This window comes from Schistocerca nitens, chromosome 12 (genome assembly GCF_023898315.1).
Source record: "Schistocerca nitens isolate TAMUIC-IGC-003100 chromosome 12, iqSchNite1.1, whole genome shotgun sequence".
NCBI lineage: Eukaryota > Metazoa > Arthropoda > Insecta > Orthoptera > Acrididae > Schistocerca > Schistocerca nitens.
The window spans coordinates 153,664,410-153,680,293 of NC_064625.1; the positions used below are offsets into that span (position 1 = coordinate 153,664,410).

The window sequence follows — 15,884 nt, forward strand, 5'->3', positions numbered from 1 at the left end:
CGACATACGCCAAAAGTGAAAGCTACATCCGCTTTCTCGGCTGTCGTGTACATTGTGAAAGTCAGGATGAGCTGGTGGGCAATAGCAGAGTACACACCGATGGGCTTAAAGGGTACATGTCTAAACACGAAAAGACGCTTGCCAACAACTTTAAAAAATGGCTTGATGGACAAAGCGATATTAACTAATCCCATTTTCCAGGCAGAGAACTATGAGAGGGGTTGAAAAAGCTAAGCATATGACGAAAAATGAGTAGCAGTAAACGGCAATTATGTAGAAAACTGATGTAGGCTTATAGGGAAAAAGTGTACGGCCTACGTTTTGCGTTTGTATTGTTCTTTGCGCTTTGCACAGATCGACAACTGAACACTGAAAAGCAATCGTGCTATTGTTACAGTCTGATCTGCAGTGAAGCTACCAAACAACTGTCTCATGACAGGGTGCTGAGAATGTTTGCGCCACTAGTTGTCAAATGTTAGATTTTGACACATTTTGAGACGACAAGGAAACCAATCAAATTCCCATAATACACTACCTGGCAACTATATGCAAATATTTATTCAGCCTGTTGTCTAATATACCTTAGCGCTTATAAACCATTATGCACCGCCAAAAGTAAAGCAGCAGGTACTTTGAGGATAAACGGTGCTAGTTGTCAAATTCAGAGGCAGTGAAGGTCTTCTGCTCTTTGGGAAAGGAATGCGTCAGCACGTTAAATGAGAAGACAGAAGTGACCAAGGGGCGATGGCCTCATTGGGAAGCAGCTACCAACTTATTCGAATTAACGGCGTCAGGTTTGCCTTGCTCTGTGGATGCACATGCAACACAGGTGTATAAGATTTGGCCAGATACACAGTATCATCGTTGGGGGTTGTGACACAAGCATTGTAGGAAAGCACTATCTTTGGTAGGTGAAAGCGGCTGCCTTTAGTTGACAGCTGTGCTTGGAGACTACAGCACAGTTTTATGTTCGACAGTACATGTTTGCTGCTGGGTTTTTTTGCCGGCGCCTAATAGGACGGAAGCTGTACAGTGGGTTACACAACTGCATGTACTATTACGAAGTATTGATTGGTTTCCTTGTTTCAAAGAATGGGATAACGTTGTTCCGAAACATGTGCTACAAATGTCACAACTGCGAATCGGCAACGTGAAATTCTCAGTACCAATGTGACTTCTTCCTTGAATTTCCCGCCTTTCACATTACATCATGCAAAATTTAGTGAAATATACTGGCGAGGCAACACATTGTTAATAGCGTGGTGGTCCACGGTGACAACGTAATACGGCGTCGAACACGCGTGCCATCAATTTGTTTTTCGTGCGTTTCTGGAGGCATGGGGGCGTCAATGCACAGGTCACCCAATCATATATACCATTTCTCATGTCAACATCCCTTTTCCTCAAAACATGCTGGTCGTGCAGGGATGAATAGCGTATTGTTACAAACGTTTTTAAACCAGATTCGGACATCGCATCCGATCTTGACCTAGAACTTAATATACGTGAAAAGTAAGACTTCTATCATAGGCAAAAAGCCATCATGGATGCCTATATTTTACGAAGTTGACTTGTTAATCACGAATAAGAGTCCCTTTTCATGTTTTCTTCTTATAAATACCATTTTATTTGTTTTAAAGTAAATGGAATAACTTCGATACAACGTTGTGATAGGTAATAACCGTGACCACTGCGGTAGTCCATTCTCTCTGCACGTCGTACTACTTTTCTAAACAAATACTTCCCGAAACGACAAACTTCGTCACTGTTGCCTTGAATTGAGTGTACCTGTCGTTACTAAGGCCTAACGTGCTTACTTAAAGAAAAGTGCAATTATCTCAAAATAAAATTGGAGGTTATTGTGGACTTCGTGATATCAGGTAAGAAGCGAACATTTCGTTCTAACGTATGCATTTTGCATTTATTGACGTCTTTGTATTTCATATTCGTATTTCTCAAAAATTAAAAGCAACATGTATGGATAGGATGTACTATAAATTCATGATCACTTCACGTCGTTTGGCTAATTTTTATAGGCGAAAATAACTAACCTTATCCCAACGACCACACTTAATCGAAATAGACATTTTTTCAAACCATAAAACTGAAAGTTTCGCACGGGTTCCCTGTTTCCTAAAGATTATGGGGTGGTCAACTGCAGGGGCGGAACAGGCTCCCAGATGCGTTCTACGGGCTTCAGATGGGCCGAGTTCAGTGGCAAAGACATCGGTGGGAATTCACTATTATGCTTCTTAGATCACCGTGGCGCAATTCAGGCCTTGTGATATCGGCATCTCCTGCTGCAAGTTTCGCCAGCGGTGAGGACACAGGCAGGATGGGAAGCAAGAGGTCCGCTATAGCGTTCATTTACTCCATAACTGCCATGGAGTCTTAGATTACTACTATAGCTCCCACGTAAACACCGATGAATGTACCCCATAGCATAACATCGCCGCTTCGACTTGCGTCTGTGTCGTGGGGCATGTTTGGAGAAGCCGTCTGCCTGCATGTCTGCGTAATTCGGACACAACCATTGACCAGGTGTAACAAACTAAGTTCATCGAAACCAGTGACATACTTTCATTGATCCACGATCGAAAACTCTCATCTCATAGCCACCCCCAGTCGTAAGTGACATTGCCGTTGGGTAGACGTATAGGTCGTCAGCTGCGGAACCTCGTGTACGATGAACGGTGTGCTCCGAAACTCTTCCACCTGCAGCAGCACTGTAGTCAGAAATGCCACACATGGCCGCCTATTCTGCTTTACAGAGCGGCTAAGCCTCCGACCTCCACTTCTGTGATGAGTCCCACAGATGCTCACGCAGCAGGACGCGAGTAGCCGACCAGCTTTGCAGTTTGAGATGCCAGGCCACAACTATCTGCCCTCTTACGTCAAGGGATTCACCCATTTGCAGCTCGTATCGTCGCTAGAATGAATCCCTATTCGTCTCTGATCCGTTTGCTTTTTGTCATGTCGCGTGTCCGGAACGCCCCCAGGCGCCTTTGCCTCGCTGTGAGCAATGGTTATGATGTTTTGGCTCGCCATTACAGTTATAGGGTGTATCAATGACTGTTAGCAGAATATGGAATCGGTGGGTTCAGGAGGGTAATACGGAACGCCGTCCTGGATTCCAACGGCCTCGTATCACTAGCAGTCGAGATTACAGGCATCTTATCTGCATGGCTGTAACGGATCGTGCAGCCACGTTTCGATCCCTGAGTCAACACATGGGGACGTTTGCAAGACAACAACCATCTGAACGAACAGTTCGACGTTTGCAGCAGCACGGACTATTAGCTCGGAGACCGTCGCTGCGGTTACTCTTGACGCTGCATCACAGAAAGGAGCGCCTGCGATGGTGTACTCGACGACGAACCCGGGTGCACGAATGGCAAAACGTCATTGTTTTGGATGAATCCAGGTTCTGTTTACAGCATCATGATTGTCGCATCCGTGTTTGGCGACATCGCGGTGGACGCACATTGGAAGCGTGTATTCGTCATCGCCATACTGGCGTATCACCCGGCGTGATGGTATGGGGTGCCATTGGTTACACGTCTCTGCCACCTCTTGTTCGCATTGCCGGCACTTTGAACAGTGGACGTTACATTTCAGATCTGTTACGACCCGTGGCTCTACCCTTCATTCGATCCCTGCGAAACCTTACATTTTAGCAGGATAATGCACGACCGCATGTTGCAGATCCTGTACGGGCCTTTCTGGATTCAGAAAATGTTTGACTGATGCCCTGGCCAGCACATTCTCGAGATCTCTCACCAACTGAAAACGTCTGGTCAATGGTGGCCGAGCAACTGTGGTATCGTGTAGAAGCTGCATGGGCAGCTGTAACTGTTCACGCAATCCAAGCTCTGTTTTACTCAATGCCCAGGGGTATCAATGCCGTTATTACGGCCAGAGGTGATTGTTCTGGGTACGGATTTGTCAGGAATTTTTAAATCTTTATTCGACGTCAGCTTCTACTGGAAATGGCAATAAAAACTCAAAACCGGTTATTTTGCACAATTTTAATAGGTTAAACTGGAGACGGAAATGAGTACAGCCGAGAAATGGTTGTTTTAGGGATAACCGTTACGCCTAGGCTCGTGGCGCGCTGTGCCAGCTGATGTATGTAAAAGTGGAGGAAGACGAAAATATCCCCTCAGCGGCTCACCGCACTGCTGTGGATATTGCAACACCCTCTGCCGCACACATTGTATTAGCACTCGCGATAACGCCTGGAATGCGAGGCGGAAAATACTGTAAAATGTAAAACATCAACAAAAAATACGCCGCTGCTGCGCACAAATTACGGAATACCACTGTCGCTTTGTGAGTCGCACGTGCCGCATTTGCGACCACCGGAAAATTAAAGCGCAAAGTTATTCGATGGGCGAATCAACCGAGGGCGCACGCAATCCAACTTCCCCGATACGTTACCGTGGCACCTTCCTTTGACAAAACTTTTTTTACCCTCGTTTACCCTCGTGGACTGCAACCAGATTGCCTAATGCAGCGCTCAGAAAATTATTAGAAAGGGCAAACGTTCTAAATGTCGTGCGACCTTTTCACTCGGTTGTGTAGGCCGTGACCGAAACAGCTGGTATACTCGTACTCACAGAAGGTCCCGGGGCTAGCTTGGCGTGGCACAAACGATAGTGATGCACTGATCTTGAAAGAGGTGTGCGCGAGAAGTAATAAGCCTAATTTTTATCTATCAGTTTTCTCCAAGCAATATGCTCCCCTTCAAAGTAGTCCCCTTTGGCAGCTACGAACTGGGGGGGGGGGGGGGGGGGGGGCATTCCCGGTCTTCGTAGCAGCACTGAAAGGATTCAACTGGTAGGGCCTTTAACATGTCGGTCACATTCTTTTGAATGTTCTTTAGAGTCGCAAAATGACGTCCTCGTAAGACATTTTTCAACAGCTGGAAAAGAAAGTCGCAAGGACTCCGATCGCGTGAACAGGGTACTGTGGAACAGGAATGCCTTTCGAGGTCAAAAATTCCGTGACGGAAGTGGTGTGACATGATGCAGCATTCCCTCGTCTGCAGTGTCAAATCTCACTAGATTCACCCCGATCATTTAAGGACATCTCTGTAAAATATTTCGTTGACAGTTTGTTCTGGAGGAACAAATTATTTATGCACGATATCCCCACTGCCGAAGCACGTTTTCGGCGGTTTTTTAAGTTGGCCTCCCTCGGCGAGGTTTATTTTCAACGTGTTCCCGGCGTTTCTGAAATGAGCTGCGCCAGCGAAAGATTTGTCCTCTTGATAAGGAATGCTCCCCATACGCCAGCTTCAACTTTTCAAACGTCACTCTAGGAGATTCCCCAGCTTTAACAGAAAACCTGATGCTTAACGTTGCTCTAAATTCCGCAGTTCCATTTCCGTACCACACAACAAAATACAGCTTCACTGATGGCGTTCTCAAATAACGTGGTGGCTGTCATTTTTTCTGCTGTATTAGCAGGTCCCTTGCCTCTCCATTTTCTGCGATCCATTGCTTCCTTCTTATGGCTGCTGTACGTTGTACCGTCCATCACGTCATCCAGTATCTGAAATCTCTTCCTTCCTCGCTTCCTTTTCCGTTCTACATAACCTTCTAAAACTGTTTTTATCAGTCAGTCATTCTTTCTTAAAATATGTCCAATCCAATTTCTTTTTATTGCATCCAGTAAACGTCTTTTCTCTTCCACTCTTCTCAGTACCTCTTCAATTTTTCCTCTGTCCATCCAACTTTCCATCCTGGTGGCTGTACGAAGCTGAAATTCGGGAAGGGACGAACACACCAGTCTACACAAGTAGAACACTACAACGATGCAAGTCGCTCGCAATGTTGTCAATCTCGTTACTTTCCTCTCCCTTGCTGCACACCGATGAGCCATAAAGTTATCATCACTGCCCACAGCGAAATTTCAAGCTTAGCAGGCACACGAAGCGCAAACGGTACATATTAGGCGTAGCAGAGATGAATGCGAATGTATTTCTAGAAACGATACGGGCCGCAAACGGAGAAAACCAGTTATAAGTGACTTTGGCAACGCAGTGGATCGTTAGGTCCCCGCAATTTGAATCTGGTAAGCCGGTGTGCTGTTGGCGTGCTACTGTCGTGAGCACATACAGAAAGCGGTTGACGGTGTTGGACATTCACGCCTCATCACACACCGTGCAGGTCGGAGACTTGGCCATTCTGTACGACGGCATAGAGAGGGGGTACTAAGAGGTGCATTCAAGTTCTAAGGCCTCCGATTTTTTTCTCCGGACTGGAAAGAGATAGAAACATGCGCATTGTTGTAAAATGAGGCCGCGTTCTTTGTCAATACGTCCCAGAGATGGCAGCACCATACGGCAAATGGAATTTTACCGCCAGCGGCGAGAATGAGAACTGTTTTAAATACTTAAAATGGCGACGTTTTCCTTACTTGAACAGCGTGCAATCATTCGTTTTCTGAATTTGCGTGGTGTGAAACCAATTGAAATTCATCGACAGTTGAAGGAGACATGTGGTGAGTTATGGATGTGTCGAAAGTGCGTTCGTGGGTGCGACAGTTTAATGAAGGCAGAACATCGTGTGACAACAAACCGAAACAACCTCGGGCTCACACAAGCCGGTCTGACGACACGATCGAGAAAGTGGAGAGAATTGTTTTGGGGGATCGCCGAATGACTGTTGAACAGATCGCCTCCAGAGTTGGCATTTCTGTGGGTTCTGTGCACACAATCCTGCATGACGACCTGAAAATGCGTAAAGTGTCATCCAGGTGGGTGCCACGAATGCTGACTGACGACCACACGGCTGCCCGTGTGGCATGTTGCCAAGCAATGTTGACGCGCAACGACAGCACGAATGGGACTTTCTTTTCATCGGTTGTGACAATGGATGAGACGTGGATGCCATTTTTCAATCCAGAAACAAAGCGCCAGACAGCTCAATGGAAGCACACAGATTCACCGCCACCAAAAAAATTTCGGGTAACCGCCAGTGCTGAAAAAATGATGTCCATGTTCTGGGACAGCGAGGGCGTAATCCTTACCCATTGCGTTCCAAAGGGCACTACGGTAACAGGTGCATCCTACGAAAATGTTTTGAAGAACAAATTCCTTCCTGCACTGCAACAAAAACGTCCGGGAAGGGCTGCGCGTGTGCTGTTTCACCGAGACAACGCACCCGCACATCGAGCTAACGTTACGCAACAGTTTCTTCGTGATAACAACTTTGATTCCTCGTGCTCCCTACTCACCTGACCTGGCTCCTAGTGACTTTTAGCAACAATGAAAGACACTCTCCGTGGCCGCACATTCACCAGCCGTGCTGCTATTGCCTCAGCGATTTTCCAGTGGTCAAACAGACTCCTAAAGAAGCCTTCGCCGCTGCCATGGAATCATGGCGTCAGCGTTGTGAAAAATGTGTACGTCTGCAGGGCGATTACGTCGAGAAGTAGCGCCAGTTTCATCGATTTCGGGTGAGTAGTTAATTAGAAAAAGAAATCGGAGGCCTTAGAACTTGAATGCACCTCGTACAGGCTGTGTGTTCCGGAGCACAGCGCACTTCCCCTGCGTGTTCCCATTTTGACCCAACGACACAACCTTAATTACGAATGTAGTTGGCATACGATCACTGGAGGCGTGTCGCCTGCTCGGATGAATGACATTTCTTGCGACCAGAAAACCCGTCACAGAGACGAACTTTTACGATAATTTTTAAAAAGGTGATAATTTTTATTAATGTAAGCTTCTGATTCACAGAATTTTGAATTTTGTCAAATACGTGTACTAATGTCCCACTCGTGAAATTGCGTTACAATGTACCGTTGTTGCTATGTCTATGCGGCGCACCATAAAAGGAAGAACGTACAATATCATTAACATTACTCACTAAACGAAAAAACATACTATTTCTTTGCATATCAGGCCATTTAGAACAGATTTAAGATTTTCACATCCCGGTTGGTGACACGTTGGCAGCCGCCTGGATGCATCTTTTTTTGCCTTGTTTATAATCCAGAAAATGTATGCGACTTCGTTTCCGGCGTGTTGAAGTTAGTTACATTAACTTTAAACAATATTTTGCACTCACGTAATGCAGTAAAGGTTCCAGCAACATGCTGCCTTGATGGTAAGGAAAAAAGGCAGTCTGTGCTACAAAATTTGAAAGTGTTTTTACTGTTTTTTCCCTTCGGAGAATCTCGTTAGTCTTGAGAGGCGCACATTGACATATAGTTATCTGTGCCACTGTATTTGCATTGAATCATATCTTGCTGCGACGAAGGGAAAATAAATAAAAATTCAGATGAAAATATAAATTTTCTTGTTCCCTGTTCGTTATACTACAAACAAATGCTTGAAACATGCACTGCAGATCGGTAGGGGCAGTATTACACTATGTGACACATGCACCTGGGCGTTAATAACAAAATACAGCATCCTAAGGCCCAACGGTACCGTCCGGCCGCCGTGTCATCCTCAATCCTTAGGCGTCACCGGATGCAGATGCTGAGGGGCGTGTGGTCAACACAGCACTCTCCCGGCCTCTGTCAGTTGTCGTGACCGGAGCCGCTACTTCTCAATCAACTGGCTCCTTAATTTGCCTCACAAGGGCTGAGTGCACCCCGCTTGCCACCAGCACTCAGCAGACGCAGACGGTGACCGTGCTAGCTAAGCCCAACAGCGCTTAACTTCAGTGATCGGACGGTAACTGGTGTTACCACTGCGCCAAGGCCGTTGGCTGGGCCTTAATGGGATCTCCTGTAATAATAGAATGTACCGTAACAGCTGTGGACTATTTGAGCTGCTTACATCTGTTCATGTCTTCTCTGCCTGCAATGGCATCTTCCAACAGGACAAGTGTCCATGTTACCAGGCCAGAGACGTGCTACAGTGGACTCAAGTTGATATACTGACCACCAGATTACTCTGATCTGAGCCGAATCGAACACACCCCGGGCGCTATCCGGCGCTAACCACTGGCCCATAATTTATGGTATTTGTGTGACCTGTGCGTACACGTCTATAGCCACATAGCTACTGAGGTCTTGGAGGCTTGCCACGCATGGTCGCATGTATACTGCGTTCCAGAAGAGGGCCCGCACGCTAATCAGTGTCTGTTTTATTACAGGCGAGGCGAGGCACAAGACACAGAACTTAAAATGGCATCAACAATATTAGTGTGGCCCAGGATTCAGTGAGTTAACATAAGCAACGAAACGCACACAGTGTTAGTAGATACAGCTCGGAAGGGCAAACTGACGTCTCAAACTGCGTCTCTTTGATGAAAAGTTCATTTGCTGCGGTCTTTGTGGTCAGACGTAGCGTCATACAAAGTCTCACTTGCCTGTATTTATTAGCACCAACCGTTTATTGGCAACCATGATCAAACCTCGCGTTGCTACACTTTCAATACGGTCTTTAAGCCGCGAGACAAGGTTAACTGTCACCAATCCAACACCAATGTTCCTGTCGCCATCTAACCGATATCAGATTCGGAGATTCATGTCTCCCTATGTAGTTAGGCGCCAACAATATTTTCACATTTGTAGGAGAAATCTTTTGACTGAGATTTCACGAGGAGATTCTGTCACAACGAAAAATGCCTTTCTTTTAATGATTGCCACCTCATACTTGTGGCACACTCTCCCCTATTTCGCGATAGCACAAAACGAGCTGTCCTCCTGACCTTTTCGATGTCTTCCGTCAATCGATCTGCTAAGATACACGCAGCAATATTCCAGAAGAGATGACCGTCGTTTAGGCAGTCTCTTTAGTAGACCTGTTGCATTTTCCAAGTGTTCTACCAATAGAAAGGACTCTCTGGTTTGCGTTCTCCACAACATATGTGATGAAAATGGTGCTATTAAGGAAACTTTGAAGCTAGAACTAAGAAAATTGGTATCTGGTTTCTCGATTAGATATGAAAAATTTTTCAGCATTTTTGAAAATTTAATCCCTGCAAGGATGAAATTTCTTCAAATCATTAATAAAGCAGTAATAACGTGTTTAAAGCTACGTCTCTAAAAAGTGATATTTGACTTCTCGGTCCAAAATAAAATACGTGTTTTTGCAAATTTACCCTCTACTGGGTTGAAATAAGGGACGAAAATCTTTAAGAAAATGGTTAGTTAAAGTAAAAATGTTTTAAAGTTAAAACTAAGAAAACTGCAGTTAGATACAAGAAAGATGTTTGGAGGTAAAAATTTGTATGGAAATATCACAAGGGCGCAAGACGCAAAGAACTAAAGCTGTGGAGTAGAGCTACTAGAATCGCTTTTTGGTGAGAGACATATTCGGAAAGACATTGTTTCTATGGCCTCAATTAGGATGAAAAGTTTTGGTGTTGCAATTTGTGAACAACATAAACATTGAAACCTCCTGGCAGATTAAAACTGTGTCGGACCGAGACTCGAACTCGGGGCCTTTGCCTTTCGCGAGCAAGTGCTCTACCACATTAAAGAAAGAAATCCTGCGGACCATACAGTCTACAGGAGCGAAGCAACGCGCCCTAATTAGTCGTTTGTCTAGATTAGGAACAGTAGCGAGCCTACGACACTTCCTTGCGGAACGCCAGTTACAATTTTTATTTTACTAGACAAACTCCTCTTTACTTACTACGAACGATGACCTATCTGACAGGAAATAACGAATCAGTATCAAGCTTATTTCAGTAGTTTAGCCCGATGTGGTAGGCACTGGAAACCTCAAGATCTGTCTGTCTGAAAATCTCATAATTCCAGTACCTAAATTATCAAACACAGATGTGAAAGTGTACGGACTTGTTAAAATTATAAATAAGCTTCTACTACATAGTTACACGTGTAGCAATTGCATGAGTGTTACATTATTATTTTTAAGAAACCGTGTCTTCTCCTGTAAAATCTAACAATGTGGAGTTGAGAGGTTTTCATTCCTGCCATATTATGCAGAAACACAGAGTAAGAAAAACATGAACGAAATATAATCTTACAAAAGTAGAAGCGAGGTTACAGGTCTATTTAAAAACAGACGCGGCGGACTCACCTTGGGGTCGAAGTTGAAGACCTGCTCGCAGTGCAGGGGGCACTCGAGACCGCACTTGCAGGTGCCCTGCGTCTGCAGGTAGTCCTTCAGCAGCTCCAGCGAGCTCAGCGCCGTGTTGCTCGGGCTGCAACACACACGACGCACCAGTGTTAGGCGCACTGCAAATACCAGACGCTTAGAGGGAAAAGGCGCGGCTTCGCACCCCCGTCTTAACAAACAGAACTGGAAAATGTCAACTCTCACGGCCCGAAATGCCACGCTTACTGGTATATCGCCGGGTATTACGCCGAAGTCCAATGAATTTCTTAGGGAAAACCAAACGTTAATCACAATTTTTGGAGAAAGTTTTAGAGGAGAATAGTAGTTCATAAATTGAAGCGCCAAAGAAACAGGTACACCTGTCTAATATAGTGTAGGGCCCCCGCGAACACGCAGAAGTGCCGCAACACTACGTGGAGTGGGCTCGACTGTATGAAGTAGTGCTGGAGGGAACTGACACCATGATTCCTGGCAGGGTTGTCCGTAAACTCGTAACAGTACGAGGGGGTGGAGGTCTCTTCTGAACAGTACGAGCCGGTTCAAAACGGCTCTAAGCACTATGGGACTTCACATCTTAGGTCATCAGTCCCCTAGACTTAGAACTACGTATACCTAACAGGAGGACATCACACACGTCCATGCCCGAGGCAGGATTCAAACCTGCGACCGTAGCGCTTGCGCGGTTCCAGACTGTAGCGCCTATTACCGCTCAGCCACAACGGCCGGCGTACGAGCGGTTCTAGGCGCTTGTCTGGAACCACGCTACCGCTACAAACGCAGGTTCGAATCCTGCCTCGGGCACGGATGTGTGTGATGTCCTTAGGTTAGTTAGGTTTAAGTAGAACGAGATTTTCACTCTGCAGCGGAATGTGCGCTGATATGAAACTTCCTGGCAGATTAAAACTGTGTGCCGGGCCGAGACTCGAACTCGGGACCTTTGCCTTTCGAGGGCAAGTGCTCTACCAACTGAGCTACCCAAGCACGACTCACGCCCCGTACTTGCAGCTTTACTTCTGCCAGTACCTCGTTTCCAACCTTCCAAACTTTACAGAAGCTCTCCTGCGGACCTTGCAGAACTAGCACTCCTGAAAGAAAAGATATTGCGGAGACATGGCTTAGCCACAGCCTGGGGGATGTTTCCAGAATGAGATTTTCACTCTGCGGCGGAATGTGCGGTGATGTGTAACTTCCTGGCAGATTAAAACTGTGGTGCCAGTTCTGCAGGGTTCGGAGGAGAGCTTCTGTAAAGTTTGGAAGGTAGGAGGCGAGGTACTGGCAGAAGTAAAGCTGCAAGTACGGGGCGTGAGTCGTGCGTGGGTAGCTCAGTTGGTAGAGCACTTGCCCGCGAAAGGCAAAGGTCCCGACTTCGAGTCTCGGTCCGGCACACAGTTTTAATCTGCCAGGAAGTTTCATAGGTTTAAGTAGTTCAAGGGGACTGATGACCTCAGATGTTGAGTCATATTGCTCAGAGCCATATGAACCATTTTTTGAACAGTACGTGGAAAGGCGTCCCAGATATCTCAATGTTCATGTCTGGGGAGTTTGGTGGCCAGCGGAAGTGTTTAAACTCAGAAGAGTGTTCCTGGAGCCACTCCAGCAATTCCGGACGTGTGTGTTGTCACATGGTCGTGCTGGAACTGCATTAGTCCATCGGTATGCACAATGGAAATGAATGGATGCAGGTGATCAGACAGGATGCTTACGTAAGTTTCACCTGTCAGCGTCGTATCTACACGTATCAGAGGTCCCAGATGACTCCAACAGGACACTCCCCACAGCATTACAGAGCCTCCACCAGCTGAATAGTCTCCTGCTGACATGAAGAGTCCGTGGATTCGTGAAGTTGTCTCCACATCCGTACACGACCATCCACTCGATGCAACAAGTTTCCTGTCAACAGTCCAATGTTGGTGATAACGGGCCCAGTCAAACGAGTGAGCCTATATCGATGATGTTTCGTTGAATGGTTCGCACGATGACACTTGTTGACGACCCAGTATTGAAATCTGCAGCAATTTGCGGAAGGATTTACTTCTGTCACGCTGAAAGATTCTTTTCAGTTGTCGGAGGTCGCATTCTTGCAGGATCTTTTTCCGGCCGCAGCGATGTCGGAGATTCGGTGTTTTACCGGATTCCTGATATTCACGGTACACTCGGGAAATGGTCGTATGGGAAAATGCCCCCTTCGTCGCTATCTCTGAGATGCTGTGTCCCATCGCTCGTGCGCCGACTAAAACACCAAATTCACTTAAAGCTTGATAACCTGCCGTTGTAGCAGCAGTAACCGATCTTAGAACTGCTCCAGACACTTGATTTTTTATAGGCGTTGCCGATTGCAACGCCGTATTCTGCCTGTTTACATATCTCTGTATCTGAATACGCATACCAATACCAGTGAATTACTTCGTTGTAACATAGTTCACACCCGTCTGTTCTCATTTCTGTGAGGTCTGAGGCATCTCGCCTGCTCTGACCATTCATCAGATTTACTTTCGACGGTAATATATTCTTACCACGAGACTGATACGATAAATTGCCAAGAGTACAGAACACACACAGTAATGACCGGACGGACAGTTCATATATTTGTGAGGAAAAAGAAAAGAAAGGGGCGCCACACGGAACTCCGGCGCCTTGCAGTCCAGAACCGTGACTAAACAACCACGACACCGTGGTTCTTGCGAGTTGCTCGATGTTTCACATCTTGAACTTGGACATATCAGTTTGTACTTAGCTTTTTTTCACAGTTCAGCACGTCACCTTTTCTACATCTACATGATTACTCTGCAATTCACATTTAAGTGCTTGGTAGAGGGTTCATCGAACCACAATCATACTATCTCTCTACCATTGCACTCCCGAACAGGGCGCGTGAAAAACGAACACCTAAACTGTTCTGTTCGAGCTCTGATTTCTCTTATTTTATTTTGATGATAATTCCTACCTATGTAGGTTGGGCTCAACAAAATACTTTCGCGTTCGGAAGAGAAAGTTGGTGACTGAAATTTCGTAAATAGATCTCGCCGCGACGAAAAATGTCTTTGCTTTAATGACTTCCATTCCAACTCGCGTATCATATCTGCCACACTCTCTCCCCTATTACGTGATAATACAAAACGAGCTGCCCTTTTTTGCACCCTTTCGATGTCCTCCGTCAATCCCACCTGGTAAGGATCCCACACCGCGCAGCAATATTCTAACAGAGGACGAACGAGTGTAGTGTAAGCTGTCTCTTTAGTGCACTTGTTGCATCTTCTAAGTGTCCTGCCAATGAAACTCAACCTTTGGCTCGCCTTCCCCACAATATTATCTATGTGGTCTTTCTAACTGAAGTTGTTCGTAATTTTAACACCAAGGTACTTAGTTGAATTGACAGCCTCGAGAATTGTACTAATTATCGAGTAATCGAATTCCAACGGATTTCTTTTGGAACTCGTGTGGATCACCTCACACTTTTCGTTATTTAGCGTCAACTGCCACCTGCCACACCATACAGCAATCTTTTCTAAATCGCTTTGCAACTGATACTGGTCTTCGGATGACCTTACTAGACGGTAAATTACAGCATCATCTGCGAACAATCTAAGAGAACTGTTCAGATTGTCACCCAGGTCATTTATATAGACCAGGAACAGCAGAGGACCCAGAAGCTTCCCTGGGGAACACCTGATATCACTTCAGTTTTGCTCGATGATTTGCCGTTTATTACTACGAACTGCGACCTTCCTGACAGGAAATCACGAATCCAGTCGCACAACTGAGACGATACCCCATAGGATAGCAGCTTGATTAGAAGTCGCTCGATCTGATCTGTTCTGTTTTTAACGAGCAATCCACTGGGCCATTTTTACCATTAAATCTGAGGGGTCTGCGATTGGGAGTTTGCCATGTCGGCAGCACGGCGGTGTACTTTCCTCAGCCGCGTGCTGACAGCGCCGCGCCGTTCCTGCGAGTGTTTGTCCCAGGCGCGAGGCCCACATCACACAGAGTGGCGTGGCGCTGTTCCGAGCCAGCTCCGTGTAAACAAACGGAACAACGCACGTAGAGGTGGGGTGGCGGCGATGCGTCACTTCGTGGTCTGCGGCACCGAAGTGACGCGAGGCGGAATGTTTTGGAGTTTACCGTAAGGCTTTGTGAAGTAATAACAAAATACCCTCAATTACACTAGCACAATCTTGCAGCGCTCAAGACAAAGTATGAAAGAACATTGTTGAACTAAACAGGTTAGCCAATAAATCTCATAATTAATAATATTGTAGTTGATGGCACACAATTATTAAAATATTCTTAACATACGAAGCATACCAATTACTAGTAGTAAACTGCCTTTTTTCTGCTGAGCAACTGCTGCGACATCCCGTGCTACATACCTCCGGAAGCTTATCAAGTACTTGCAGAGTCGCTGCTATATTGAATTCTATTAGAGTGCGCCGATAAATTTTCCCAATCGGCTGAATTCCGGTCCCAAGCGAGACTTGGTGCGAAGCCACGGTATGTATACGATCACCAGATGCAAAGAACGTTGGGCTACAGCAGCTCCAGTTCGTAAGACCTGCATCTAGAAAAACGGTAACAGCATGCGCATTAAGTCTCTTAGACGGTCCCTTCAGTCTTCAATCTGCATCCGCGGAAATTGCAAACTACTTCACTCTTTCGTTACTCCGGAGCTTTGATGGTAAGATTTCGCCTGGCCTGAATTTTCATCTACTAAAGTCTGACCTCGTAGTTCACCTTTCGTACAGAGTGGTCATGACCAACTTATAATGAATCATACTCTCGCTAATTCTTCAGAGATTTTGCGCATTTTCCAGCGAAACTTCTCCGCAACAACAGG

General features: G+C 46.0%; 1 protein-coding gene and 1 non-coding gene across 2 annotated transcripts in view; both read right to left on the reverse strand.

Annotated features, from left to right (window-relative positions):
• LOC126214979 (uncharacterized) overlaps positions 1-15,884 on the reverse strand; it is a 424,425-nt gene that overhangs the window by 94,302 nt on the left and 314,239 nt on the right. Inside the window, exon 3 of the mRNA XM_049941611.1 lies at positions 11,012-11,135. Coding sequence (XP_049797568.1) covers positions 11,012-11,135 — 124 coding nt within the window. The remainder of the gene's footprint in view (positions 1-11,011; positions 11,136-15,884) is intronic.
• On the reverse strand, positions 11,958-12,032 carry Trnas-cga (transfer RNA serine (anticodon CGA)). Its single transcript has one exon. It is a non-coding gene; the product is annotated as a tRNA-Ser (tRNA).